Genomic DNA, 15,019 nt, shown 5'->3' on the forward strand with positions numbered 1-15,019 from the left:
CCCATCTCCCTCCCCATAACCCAGTCTCTCTCGCTCTCTGCCCATCTCCCTCCCCATAACCCAGTCTCTCTCTCGCTCTGCCCCATCTCCCTCCCCATAACCCAGTCTCTCTCTCGCTCTGCCCCATCTCCCTCCCCATAACCCAGTCTCTCTCTCTCTGCCCCATCTCCCTCCCCATAACCCAGTCTCTCTCTCTCTGCCCCATCTCCCTCCCCATAACCCAGTCTCTCTCTCTCTCTGCCCCATCTCCCTCCCCATAACCCAGTCTCTCTGCCCCATCTCCCTCCCCATAACCCAGTCTCTCTGCCCCATCTCCCTCCCCATAACCCAGTCTCTCTCTCTCTCTGCCCCATCTCCCTCCCCATAACCCAGTCTCTCTCTCTCGCTGCCCCATCTCCCTCCCCATAACCCAGTCTCTCTCTCTCTGCCCCATCTCCCTCCCCATAACCCAGTCTCTCTCTCTCTGCCCCATCTCCCTCCCCATAACCCAGTCTCTCTCTCTCTGCCCCATCTCCCTCCCCATAACCCAGTCTCTCTCTCTCTGCCCCATCTCCCTCCCCATAACCCAGTCTCTCTCTCTCTGCCCCATCTCCCTCCCCATAACCCAGTCTCTCTCTCTCTGCCCCATCTCCCTCCCCATAACCCAGTCTCTCTGTCTCTCTCTCTCTCTGCCCCATCTCCCTCCCCATAACCCAGTCTCTCTCTCTCTCTCTCTGCCCCATCTCCCTCCCCATAACCCAGTCTCTCTCTCTCTCTCTCTCTCTGCCCCATCTCCCTCCCCATAACCCAGTATCTCTCTCTGCCCCATCTCCCTCCCCATAACCCAGTCTCTCTCTCTCTGCCCCATCTCCCTCCCCATAACCCAGTCTCTCTCTCTCTGCCCCATCTCCCTCCCCATAACCCAGTCTCTCTCTCTCTGCCCCATCTCCCTCCCCATAACCCAGTCTCTCTCTCTCTGCCCCATCTCCCTCCCCATAACCCAGTCTCTCTCTCTCTGCCCCATCTCCCTCCCCATAACCCAGTCTCTCTCTCTCTGCCCCATCTCCCTCCCCATAACCCAGTCTCTCTCTCTCTGCCCCATCTCCCTCCCCATAACCCAGTCTCTCTCTCTCTGCCCCATCTCCCTCCCCATAACCCAGTCTCTCTCTCTCTGCCCCATCTCCCTCCCCATAACCCAGTCTCTCTCTCTCTGCCCCATCTCCCTCCCCATAACCCAGTCTCTCTCTCTCTGCCCCATCTCCCTCCCCATAACCCAGTCTCTCTCTCTCTGCCCCATCTCCCTCCCCATAACCCAGTCTCTCTCTCTCTGCCCCATCTCCCTCCCCATAACCCAGTCTCTCTCTCTCTGCCCCATCTCCCTCCCCATAACCCAGTCTCTCTCTCTCTGCCCCATCTCCCTCCCCATAACCCAGTCTCTCTCTCTCTGCCCCATCTCCCTCCCCATAACCCAGTCTCTCTCTCTCTGCCCCATCTCCCTCCCCATAACCCAGTCTCTCTCTCTCTGCCCCATCTCCCTCCCCATAACCCAGTCTCTCTCTCTCTGCCCCATCTCCCTCCCCATAACCCAGTCTCTCTCTCTCTGCCCCATCTCCCTCCCCATAACCCAGTCTCTCTCTCTCTGCCCCATCTCCCTCCCCATAACCCAGTCTCTCTCTCTCTGCCCCATCTCCCTCCCCATAACCCAGTCTCTCTCTCTCTGCCCCATCTCCCTCCCCATAACCCAGTCTCTCTCTCTCTGCCCCATCTCCCTCCCCATAACCCAGTCTCTCTCTCTCTGCCCCATCTCCCTCCCCATAACCCAGTCTCTCTCTCTCTGCCCCATCTCCCTCCCCATAACCCAGTCTCTCTCTCTCTGCCCCATCTCCCTCCCCATAACCCAGTCTCTCTCTCTCTGCCCCATCTCCCTCCCCATAACCCAGTCTCTCTCTCTCTGCCCCATCTCCCTCCCCATAACCCAGTCTCTCTCTCTCTGCCCCATCTCCCTCCCCATAACCCAGTCTCTCTCTCTCTGCCCCATCTCCCTCCCCATAACCCAGTCTCTCTCTCTCTGCCCCATCTCCCTCCCCATAACCCAGTCTCTCTCTCTCTGCCCCATCTCCCTCCCCATAACCCAGTCTCTCTCTCTCTGCCCCATCTCCCTCCCCATAACCCAGTCTCTCTCTCTCTGCCCCATCTCCCTCCCCATAACCCAGTCTCTCTCTCTCTGCCCCATCTCCCTCCCCATAACCCAGTCTCTCTCTCTCTGCCCCATCTCCCTCCCCATAACCCAGTCTCTCTCTCTCTGCCCCATCTCCCTCCCCATAACCCAGTCTCTCTCTCTCTGCCCCATCTCCCTCCCCATAACCCAGTCTCTCTCTCTCTGCCCCATCTCCCTCCCCATAACCCAGTCTCTCTCTCTCTGCCCCATCTCCCTCCCCATAACCCAGTCTCTCTCTCTCTGCCCCATCTCCCTCCCCATAACCCAGTCTCTCTCTCTCTGCCCCATCTCCCTCCCCATAACCCAGTCTCTCTCTCTCTGCCCCATCTCCCTCCCCATAACCCAGTCTCTCTCTCTCTGCCCCATCTCCCTCCCCATAACCCAGTCTCTCTCTCTCTGCCCCATCTCCCTCCCCATAACCCAGTCTCTCTCTCTCTGCCCCATCTCCCTCCCCATAACCCAGTCTCTCTCTCTCTGCCCCATCTCCCTCCCCATAACCCAGTCTCTCTCTCTCTGCCCCATCTCCCTCCCCATAACCCAGTCTCTCTCTCTCTGCCCCATCTCCCTCCCCATAACCCAGTCTCTCTCTCTCTGCCCCATCTCCCTCCCCATAACCCAGTCTCTCTCTCTCTGCCCCATCTCCCTCCCCATAACCCAGTCTCTCTCTCTCTGCCCCATCTCCCTCCCCATAACCCAGTCTCTCTCTCTCTGCCCCATCTCCCTCCCCATAACCCAGTCTCTCTCTCTCTGCCCCATCTCCCTCCCCATAACCCAGTCTCTCTCTCTCTGCCCCATCTCCCTCCCCATAACCCAGTCTCTCTCTCTCTGCCCCATCTCCCTCCCCATAACCCAGTCTCTCTCTCTCTGCCCCATCTCCCTCCCCATAACCCAGTCTCTCTCTCTCTGCCCCATCTCCCTCCCCATAACCCAGTCTCTCTCTCTCTGCCCCATCTCCCTCCCCATAACCCAGTCTCTCTCTCTCTGCCCCATCTCCCTCCCCATAACCCAGTCTCTCTCTCTCTGCCCCATCTCCCTCCCCATAACCCAGTCTCTCTCTCTCTGCCCCATCTCCCTCCCCATAACCCAGTCTCTCTCTCTCTGCCCCATCTCCCTCCCCATAACCCAGTCTCTCTCTCTCTGCCCCATCTCCCTCCCCATAACCCAGTCTCTCTCTCTCTGCCCCATCTCCCTCCCCATAACCCAGTCTCTCTCTCTCTGCCCCATCTCCCTCCCCATAACCCAGTCTCTCTCTCTCTGCCCCATCTCCCTCCCCATAACCCAGTCTCTCTCTCTCTGCCCCATCTCCCTCCCCATAACCCAGTCTCTCTCTCTCTGCCCCATCTCCCTCCCCATAACCCAGTCTCTCTCTCTCTGCCCCATCTCCCTCCCCATAACCCAGTCTCTCTCTCTCTGCCCCATCTCCCTCCCCATAACCCAGTCTCTCTCTCTCTGCCCCATCTCCCTCCCCATAACCCAGTCTCTCTCTCTCTGCCCCATCTCCCTCCCCATAACCCAGTCTCTCTCTCTCTGCCCCATCTCCCTCCCCATAACCCAGTCTCTCTCTCTCTGCCCCATCTCCCTCCCCATAACCCAGTCTCTCTCTCTCTGCCCCATCTCCCTCCCCATAACCCAGTCTCTCTCTCTCTGCCCCATCTCCCTCCCCATAACCCAGTCTCTCTCTCTCTGCCCCATCTCCCTCCCCATAACCCAGTCTCTCTCTCTCTGCCCCATCTCCCTCCCCATAACCCAGTCTCTCTCTCTCTGCCCCATCTCCCTCCCCATAACCCAGTCTCTCTCTCTCTGCCCCATCTCCCTCCCCATAACCCAGTCTCTCTCTCTCTGCCCCATCTCCCTCCCCATAACCCAGTCTCTCTCTCTCTGCCCCATCTCCCTCCCCATAACCCAGTCTCTCTCTCTCTCTGCCCCATCTCCCTCCCCATAACCCAGTCTCTCTCTCTCTGCCCCATCTCCCTCCCCATAACCCAGTCTCTCTCTCTCTGCCCCATCTCCCTCCCCATAACCCAGTCTCTCTCTCTCTGCCCCATCTCCCTCCCCATAACCCAGTCTCTCTCTCTCTGCCCCATCTCCCTCCCCATAACCCAGTCTCTCTCTCTCTGCCCCATCTCCCTCCCCATAACCCAGTCTCTCTCTCTCTGCCCCATCTCCCTCCCCATAACCCAGTCTCTCTCTCTCTGCCCCATCTCCCTCCCCATAACCCAGTCTCTCTCTCTCTGCCCCATCTCCCTCCCCATAACCCAGTCTCTCTCTCTCTGCCCCATCTCCCTCCCCATAACCCAGTCTCTCTCTCTCTGCCCCATCTCCCTCCCCATAACCCAGTCTCTCTCTCTCTGCCCCATCTCCCTCCCCATAACCCAGTCTCTCTCTCTCTGCCCCATCTCCCTCCCCATAACCCAGTCTCTCTCTCTCTGCCCCATCTCCCTCCCCATAACCCAGTCTCTCTCTCTCTGCCCCATCTCCCTCCCCATAACCCAGTCTCTCTCTCTCTGCCCCATCTCCCTCCCCATAACCCAGTCTCTCTCTCTCTGCCCCATCTCCCTCCCCATAACCCAGTCTCTCTCTCTCTGCCCCATCTCCCTCCCCATAACCCAGTCTCTCTCTCTCTGCCCCATCTCCCTCCCCATAACCCAGTCTCTCTCTCTCTGCCCCATCTCCCTCCCCATAACCCAGTCTCTCTCTCTCTGCCCCATCTCCCTCCCCATAACCCAGTCTCTCTCTCTCTGCCCCATCTCCCTCCCCATAACCCAGTCTCTCTCTCTCTGCCCCATCTCCCTCCCCATAACCCAGTCTCTCTCTCTCTGCCCCATCTCCCTCCCCATAACCCAGTCTCTCTCTCTCTGCCCCATCTCCCTCCCCATAACCCAGTCTCTCTCTCTCTGCCCCATCTCCCTCCCCATAACCCAGTCTCTCTCTCTCTGCCCCATCTCCCTCCCCATAACCCAGTCTCTCTCTCTCTGCTCCATCTCCCTCCCCATAACCCAGTCTCTCTCTCTCTGCCCCATCTCCCTCCCCATAACCCAGTCTCTCTCTCTCTGCCCCATCTCCCTCCCCATAACCCAGTCTCTCTCTCTCTGCCCCATCTCCCTCCCCATAACCCAGTCTCTCTCTCTCTGCCCCATCTCCCTCCCCATAACCCAGTCTCTCTCTCTCTGCCCCATCTCCCTCCCCATAACCCAGTCTCTCTCTCTCTGCCCCATCTCCCTCCCCATAACCCAGTCTCTCTCTCTCTGCCCCATCTCCCTCCCCATAACCCAGTCTCTCTCTCTCTGCCCCATCTCCCTCCCCATAACCCAGTCTCTCTCTCTCTGCCCAATCTCCCTCCCCATAACCCAGTCTCTCTCTCTCTCTCTCTGTCCCATCTCCCTCCCCATAACCCAGTCTCTCTCTCTCTCTGCCCCATCTCCCTCCCCATAACCCAGTCTCTCTCTCTCTGCCCCATCTCCCTCCCCATAACCCAGTCTCTCTCTCTCTGCCCCATCTCCCTCCCCATAACCCAGTCTCTCTCTCTCTGCCCCATCTCCCTCCCCATAACCCAGTCTCTCTCTCTCTCTGCCCAATCTCCCTCCCCATAACCCAGTCTCTCTCTCTCTCTCTCTCTCTCGTTGTTTAAAAAAAATAAATAAATACTTCCATTGTCATTCAAGAGCTGCTGAATGTCCTCTACTTTACATTTGGGTAAAGTTGTCAGGAATGTGCAACCCTGATTCTCCTTGCTGGTGGTCTCTGAGGACCCGTCTCCATCTACCCATCTGAGCCCAGTCTTATTCCAGTCACTCTTCACGTCTGAAACGTTTATACAATACCAAATCTGGAGATTATACAGAGGGTGGGTATACCCTGTCTGAGTACACAGAGTGTCCCAAATGGCACCCTATTCCCCATGTAGTGCACTACTTTAGACCAGAGCCCTATTCCCTATATAGTGCACTACTTTAGACCAGAGCCCTATTCCCTATATAGTGCACTACTTTAGACCAGCACCCTATTCCCCATGTAGTGCACTACTTTAGACCAGGGCCCTATTCCCTATGTAGTGCACTACTTTAGACCAACGCCCATAGAGAAACTCAGAGGGCCACTGGTCAAAAGTAGTGCACTACAGGCAGTGTGTGTTTACTGTGTGACACTAACTAGGCAGAGAGACGTGTCCCTGCTAAACCAACAAGAGGGAATCCACGTCAAAAACAGATTCGATATTAGCTACACAATTCCTAAACACACACACACACACACACACACACAGTCCCCTTTAAATAGAACTGGTGTCAGTTGCCTTTAGTACTGGGTGATACGGGCAAAATGCGATATCACAGAATAAACTAGACAAATTGACGGTATTTTACAGTATGTTATGTTTTTAAGATTTTAAAAAGTCTAAATTTGCTTTATAAGAAGTGTACGACCTTAGAATGTATGTGTTGCCACTAAGTGATGTCATTAGAATGTATGTGTTGCCACTAAGTGATGTCATTAGAATGTATGTGTTGCCACTAAGTGATGTCAATTGGAATGTATGTGTTGCCACTAAGTGATGTCATTAGAATGTATGTGTTGCCACTAAGTGATGTCATTAGAATGTATGTGTTGCCACTAAGTGATGTCATTAGAATGTATGTGTTGCCACTAAGTGATGTCATTAGAATGTATGTGTTGCCACTAAGTGATGTCAATTAGTCTTTCTCCATTCTGATTGGTTTATACAGTCCAATTCAACTTTCACCCCCCAAAAATATATATTTTTGTTGCATTTTTCATCCCTCTCTGCATTTCCTGCTCTCTTTTGAGATCATTTCCACACTGCCACGTAGGGCTGCACGATATGGGCAAACTATCAAAACCGTACTTTGAACCAAATGTTGCAATAACGATTCGACTTGTGATTTTGATCAAAACACTTTGGGTATACTGTTGGAAGTCATGGAAATATAAATGATTATTCTAATTGTATAGTCAGAATATAAATAACAGTGGGGACTTTGAATACAGTGTTGTTTGACATGACAACGAATGAAAATGCCAGGGAGGAGTTATTGTGACAGTGTAGGAACCAAAGTGTTGATAAGTGTTTCCTAGGGGACCCTATAATCTTTGGCTACATTAAATGTTCTCTCTTAGCTACTTCAAGTCGCTAACATATTCATGCTTCTTGTATTCCTCTTTGATTTAGAAGATACTGTTGAGCAAACAACATGCTGATTTAGGTTTACACCATCACTGGTATTATCAGGCTGTATAGCTAACTACGTTTGCTCTGACTCGGTACATTTATTCGCTAGCTACCTAGCGATTAGCATTAGCGGCTAACAAGATTTAGGTCCCAACTTGCTAAGAAAAAAGACAAACTAGCTGTTTGCAGATGTAAGAAACACAAACTAATAGTGTCACTACAGAACACTAGTGGATTTATATTAAGATGCAAAGTGAAAACAGCATCACAGTCATCAACATGGTTACATGCGCTGCATTGACCCGACTGAACTTAAGTGTCTCGTGGTCGAAGGGACAACAAATGATTGATTCGGGTTGGGCCGGCTCGGGTTCATGATGTGTGCAACGTTGTAGCCTGTAGACCAACTCGTAGCCATTGCTGTGGTGAGAGAGAGAGAGAGAAGTACGCCTCAATCTCTCACAGAACCAGATGATATTTCAATGATCTCTCTCCTCCCTCGCTCCGCTCTGATAGATACGAGCCTGCACCTCTCATCTCTCTAGAGTTGAACTTCATTTATTTCCTGATAGAGTGATAGCCATGGGAAGGAAGGGACCCTCAGCATTTACTTCCTGATAGAGTCATAGCCATGGGAAGGAAGGGTCCTTCGTCATTTACTTCCTGATAGAGTCATAGCCATGGGAAGGAAGGGTCCTTCGTCATTTACTTCCTGATAGAGTCATAGCCATGGGAAGGAAGGGACCCTCAGCATTTATTTCCTGATAGAGTCATAGCAATGGGAAGGAAGGGACCCTCAGCATTTACTTCCTGATAGAGTCATAGCCATGGAAGGAAGGGTCCTTCAGCATTAACTTCCTGATAGAATAATAGCCAGAGGAAGGAAGGGTCCTTCATAATTTACTTCCTGATAGAGTCATAGTCATGGGAAGGAAGGGTCCTTCATCATTTACTTCCTGATAGAGTTATAGCAATGGGAAGGAAGGGTCCTTCATCATTTACTTCCTGATAGAGTCATAGCCATGGGAAGGAAGGGTCCTTCGTCATTTACTTCCTGATAGAGTCACAGCCATGGGAAGGGTCCCGGTGGAGCGAACACAACCCTGATAAACTGAAATACATTTGGCCAAAGTCACAGAAATCCCTGCTGTCTGTTCAGAAATAAATGAAAGAATTCAGAATACTACACTAGGAGTGGGTCTATAATTTAGCCACGGAGGATCGATAGCTTATTTATTTTTTTAATAGCCTAGCTGTGGATTGTGTATAGTCCAATCACAAGGCATCGCCTACAGTCTGTAACGCTTAACAAATCTGTCAGTGAACAGCATTGCAGCAACAACAACAAAACAACAGGCCTTTAGCAATATTTAAAATAGAAATGGCGGGACAGCACAGTTTGGAGAGCTGCTGAGACAAAGCCTGTATGTAGTCTACAAAAAAATATATTTTATTAAACTTCCAAATAGACCTATTGACTCGAACAGTGTTGTTTACCAAACTAAAACAAGAGAGCCGGGCTTCAGGCACGAGCCCATTGGCCATCGCCTGTGAGCGAGCTGCACATCATTGGGTGAGTGGGTGAAACTGGAAAGCTTATTCAGGACTATAACATCCTCATATTGTACCATGTGTCTCTCTTCCACACACCTCGACTATTGATGGATTCAAGACCAGGTCGTTTTTTAATGATCTCACATTCTCCATTTGTCAGTGTCAAAGCAGCCAATCATTTGAGTATACATTTTAAAAATCTGTTAATTCTCCAGTCATGTATAATTACATAGAATTACATTAAATGAGTTTATAATTTATTTATTTTTAAAGTCTAATTGTTCCCAGACCCAAAAACAAATCTTCAAGCACCTCTACTGCCCTATACCACTTTAGCCTGTTTCCCTGCTGTCTGTTAATTTACATTTGTTTTGTACACTACAGGGCACCACTATTCTGTTGGGGTCATGGGTCACTGTCGTGCAGAGACTGGGCTTATTAGAACACATGACTGACCAATCAGCTGTGAGGAGCTGAGAGCTCTTACCACCCCAACAGTTGATATTCAGCAGATACATAAAACACAGCATTCATCAACAGCTTCTAGAATTTATCTGGTTTTAAACTTTTATATATGATCGGCCTAGACTACAGAACAGCATTATTACAATATTAATTTAGGACTTTACCAACAAACGGTTTAAATAATGTACAGGTGTTGACAAGTGGCTCCATACCGTAGGCCTGACTAAACCTTTCTTTGCTAATAATGACATCACCGTGTCTGATATGAAAAGGTCTGAAAAGCAGGTGGAATTGATGGGCTGGTCTGGTGGAGGCGTGGCCTACTGAGACGAGTCTGGTGGAGGCGTGGCCTACTGAGACGGGTCTGGTGGAGGCGTGGCCTACTGAGACGGGTCTGGTGGAGGCGTGGCCTACCGAGACGGGTCTGGTGGAGGCGTGGCCTACTGAGACGGGTCTGGTGGAGGCGTGGCCTACTGAGACAGGTCTGGTGGAGGCGTGGCCTACTGAGACGTAGTCGACAGTGAGGGTTTATGGCAGGGGAAACGGACCTAAAAAAAAAAAAGGGAACCGGGCCACGGAAATCCCAGGATCTCCTGCAGGGGAACCCCATAGGGGGACTTATTAACGAAGGGGAGAGGCAGAGGACAAATCCTACCATCTGGGTGACAGCTATACACTCACTAGTAGTCACTACCATACAGCCATTCCTCCCTAGACAGCTACAGACAGCCCTACCAGATCTCAGAGTCCCTGTTCTCCATTCACTACTACAGACCTACTAGATATCTCAGTTACTGTTCTCCATTCACTACTACAGACAGACTTACTAGATCTCAGAGTCAGTTCTCCATTCACTACTACAGACAGACCTACTAGATATCTCAGTTACTGTTCTCCATTCACTACTACAGACCTACTAGATATCTCAGTTACTGTTCTCCATTCACTACTACAGACAGACCTACTAGATCTCAGAGTCAGTTCTCCATTCACTACTACAGACAGACCTACTAGATATCTCAGTTACTGTTCTCCATTCACTACTACAGACCTATTAGATATCTCAGTCACTGTTCTCCATTCACTACTACAGACAGACCTATTAGATATCTCAGTCACTGTTCTCCATTCACTACTACAGACCTACTAGATATCTCAGTTACTGTTCTCCATTCACTACTACAGACCTACTAGATCTCAGTTACTGTTCTCCATTCACTACTACAGACCTACTAGATATCCCAGTTACTGTTCTCCATTCACTACTACAGACAGACCTACTAGATATCCCAGTTACTGTTCTCCATTCACTACTACAGACCTACTAGATCTCAGTCACTGTTCTCCATTCACTACTACAGACAGACCTATTAGATATCTCAGTCACTGTTCTCCATTCACTACTACAGACAGACCTACTAGATATCCCAGTTACTGTTCTCCATTCACTACTACAGACCTACTAGATATCTCAGTTACTGTTCTCCATTCACTACTACAGACAGACCTACTAGATATCTCAGTTACTGTTCTCCATTCACTACTACAGACCTACTAGATATCTCAGTTACTGTTCTCCATTCACTACTACAGACAGACCTATTAGATATCTCAGTTACTGTTCTCCATTCACTACTACAGACAGACCTACTAGATATCTCAGAGTCACTGTTCTCCATTCACTACTACAAACAGACCTCTGATTGGCTCACTAACATACATCCAGACCTCTGATACTAACGACCTTTAGCAACCTCTCATGCTCGAGGTTATTACCTAGAATTCAGTACCGTAGCTTGTTAGTGAGAGAAATGAGGGACATGATTGGAGAGACCTTTCCCTTCCCCGGGTCAGACTCTGCCTGTCCGTCAGTTTGACTGTGTGCCAACAAGATGCCCGGAGAAACAGGGTTTGATACAGAAAGCAGCAGGGGCTGCGGTCAGAAGAATGATCTCTGATGAGGTACTGACTGACACACAGGAGACATAATGAGAAACACTGAACATTCAGAGTACACACACACACACACACACACACACTGAAGGACACACACACACACACACACACACACTGAAGGACACACACACACACACAGAATAGCAGTAGGTTTTCCAATTCGAAGCACAAACCCGATGTTCTCACGTACCTTCGTCAAAGTCGGCGTCGTCCTCGGTGTGTTGGGGGAAGGGGAAACAGTTGGTGATCTCTAACCTGTCCTCCACTACCAGGCCCAGTAGTACACCCTGAACCACCTCACTACCCTGACCCTCCTCCTGGTAATGCTTGATCATCTTCAGGACCACCTGTAGAGAGAGAGAGGTGGGGAGATGGAGAAAGAGAGAGAGATGGGGAGAGAGATAATTTCAGAAAAAGGGCAAGACAAAGTATTTGTCAGAAACTGGACCAAGCCAGACACTATAGAGGATTATTGGTCTCTACTGGACTCAGGGAATAATCCTGACTGTATGGACACGTTATCCCCAGTCTTGGACTCAGGGAATAATCCTGACTGTAAGGACACATTATCCCCAGTCTTGGACTCAGGGAATAATCCTGACTGTAAGGACACGTTATCCCCAGTCTTGGACTCAGGGAATAATCCTGACTGTAAGGACACGTTATCCCCAGTCTTGGTCTCCACTAGACTCAGGGAATAATCCTGACTGTAAATAGCCCACCCGTAAATAGCCCACCCGTAAATAGCCCACCCGTAAATAGCCCACCCGTAAATAGCCCACCCGTAAATAGCCCACCCGTAAATAGCCCACCCGTAAATAGCCCACCCGAATAATTTTGCACGCCCAATTTTTCAGTTTTTGATTTGTTAAAAAAGTTTGAAATATCCAATAAATGTCGTTCCACTTCATGATTGTGTCCCACTTGTTGTTGATTCTTCACAAAAAAATACAGTTTTATATCTTTATGTTTGAAGCCTGAAATGTGGCAAAAGGTCGCAAAGTTCAAGGGGGCCGAATACTTTCGCAAGGCACTGTATATCTCACTAGTCACCATAGCAACACCCACCCGTAGCACGCGCTCCAGCAGGTATATCTCACTGGTCACCATAGCAACACCCACCCGTAGCACGCGCTCCAGCAGGTATATCTCACTGGTCACCATAGCAACACCCACCCGTAGCACGCGCTCCAGCAGGTATATCTCACTGGTCACCATAGCAACACCCACCCGTAGCACGCGCTCCAGCAGGTATATCTCACTGGTCACCAAAGCAGCACCCACCCGTAGCACGCGCTCCAGCAGGTATATTTCACTGGTCACCCCCAAAGCCAACTCCTCCTTTGGCCGCCGTTCCTTCCAGTTCTATGCTGCCAATGACTGGAAGGAACTGCAAAAATCTCTGAAGCTGGAGACTCATATATCCCTCACTGGCTTTTAAGCACCAGCTGTCACAGATCACTGCACCTGTAAATAGCCCATCTGTAAATAGCCCATCTGTAAATAGCCCATCTGTAAATAGCCCATCTGACTACCTCATCCCCATAGTGTTACTTGTATTTTTTTGCTCCTATGCACCCCAGTATCTCTACTTGCACATTCATCATTCCAGTGTTTAATTGCTAAATTATAAATTACTTCACCACTACAGCCTATTTATTGCCTCACCTCCCTAATCTCACCTCATTTCCACTCACTGTATATAGATTTTATGTCTACTGTGTTATTGACTGTATGTTTGTTTATTCCATGTGTAACTCTGTTGTTGTTGTTTGTTGTGTGTCGCTGCTTTGCTTTATTCTGGGCCAGGTCGCAGTCGTAAATGAGAACTTGTTCTCAACTGGCCTTGCTTGGTTATATAAAAGTGAAATAAACATAAATCTAAAAATAGACACCATGGAGGGATGATGGGTCAGAGGCCTTTAGCGCTCGTGTTGTTCTAGAGAGAACACACCGGAGACGAGGAGGATAAGTGGAAGATAAAGAAGGACAACAGTGTGAATAAAACAAGAGTAACAAGCTGAAAAACAACAAGTCACAAGAGTTCTTCATAAATCACATTGATAAGAGCAGAAGCAGGTCAAGACCAACAGACAATCTCACACTGCTGGAACAGAGGAGAGGTTGAGGAACCCTATTGGTTATTCATACCAGGGAGCCAATGTGGAACCATGGGGAATAACAGACCAGGGAACCATGTGGAACCATGGGAAATAACAGACCAGGGAACCATGTGGGACCATGGGGAATAACAGACCAGGGAACCATGGGAAATAACAGACCAGGGAGCCATGTGGAACCATGGGAAATAACAGACCAGGGAGCCATGTGGAACCATGGGAAATAACAGACCAGGGAGCCATGGGGAACCATGGGAAATAACAGACCAGGGAGCCATGTGGAACCATGGGGAATAACAGACCAGGGAGCCATGGGGAACCATGGGAAAAAACAGACCAGGGAGCCATGTGGAATAACAGACCAGGGAGTCATGTGGAATAACAGACCAGGGAGCCATGTGGAATAACAGACCAGGGAGCCATGTGGAATAACAGACCGGGGAGCCATGTGGAATAACAGACCAGGGAGCCATGTGGAATAACAGACCAGGGAGCCATGTGGAATAACAGACCAGGGAGCCATGTGGAATAACAGACCAGGGAGCCATGTGGAATAACAGACCAGGGAACCATGGGAAATAACAGACCAGGGAGCCATGTGGAATAACAGACCAGGGAACCATGGGAAATAACAGACCAGGGAGCCATGTGGAATAACAGACCAGGGAGCCATGTGGAATAACAGACCAGGGAGCCATGGGAAATAACAGACCAGGGAGCCATGTGGAATAACAGACCAGGGAACCATGGGAAATAACAGACCAGGGAACCATGTGGAATAACAGACCAGGGAACCATGGGAAATAACAGACCAGGGGGCCATGTGGAATAACAGACCAGGGGGCCATGTGGAATAACAGACCAGGGAGCCATGTGGAACCATGGGGAATAACAGACCAGGGAACCATGGGGAACAGACCAGGGAGCCATGTGGAACCATGGGAAATAACAGACCAGGGAGCCATGTGGAACCATGGGAAATAACAGACCAGGGAACCATGGGAAATAACAGACCAGGGAACCATGTGGAACCATGGGGAATAACAGACCAGGGAACCATGGGGAATAACAGACCAGGGAGCCATGGGAAATAACAGACCAGGGAACCATGGGGAATAACAGACCAGGGAGCCAATGTGGAACCATGGGAAATAACAGACCAGGGAGCCATGTGGAACCATGGGAAATAACAGACCATAGATCAACAGATCCTAACAGATCCTTAGAACAACGTTAGTCTGAATAACAGACCGGGAGGGGGGGGGTCCTTAGTACAACGTTAGTCTGAATAACAGACCGGGGGAGGGGGGTCCTTAGAACAACGTTAGTCTGAATAACAGACCGGGAGGGGGGGGTCCTTAGAACAACGTTAGTCTGAATAACAGACCGGGAGGGGGGGGGGTCCTTAGAACAACGTTAGTCTGAATAACAGACCGGGAGGGGGGGTCCTTAGAACAACGTTAGTCTGAATAACAGACCAGGAGGGGGGGGGGGTCCTTAGAACAACGTTAGTCTGAATAACAGACCAGGAGGGGGGGGGGG

The 15,019-nt window shown here is 50.3% G+C and overlaps 1 protein-coding gene across 1 annotated transcript in view; it reads right to left on the reverse strand.

The window, feature by feature from the left end:
* Nucleotides 1-11,704, reverse strand: part of LOC139394400 (eukaryotic translation initiation factor 3 subunit H-like) — a 92,280-nt gene extending 80,576 nt beyond the window's left edge. Inside the window, exon 1 of the mRNA XM_071142456.1 lies at nucleotides 11,548-11,704. Within this exon, the coding sequence (XP_070998557.1) occupies nucleotides 11,548-11,692 (145 nt within the window). The 5' untranslated portion in view covers nucleotides 11,693-11,704. The remainder of the gene's footprint in view (nucleotides 1-11,547) is intronic.
* Nucleotides 11,705-15,019: the final 3,315 nt, after the last annotated feature.

This window comes from Oncorhynchus clarkii, unplaced genomic scaffold (assembly GCF_045791955.1).
Source record: "Oncorhynchus clarkii lewisi isolate Uvic-CL-2024 unplaced genomic scaffold, UVic_Ocla_1.0 unplaced_contig_3043_pilon_pilon, whole genome shotgun sequence".
Taxonomy (NCBI): Eukaryota; Metazoa; Chordata; class Actinopteri; order Salmoniformes; family Salmonidae; genus Oncorhynchus; species Oncorhynchus clarkii.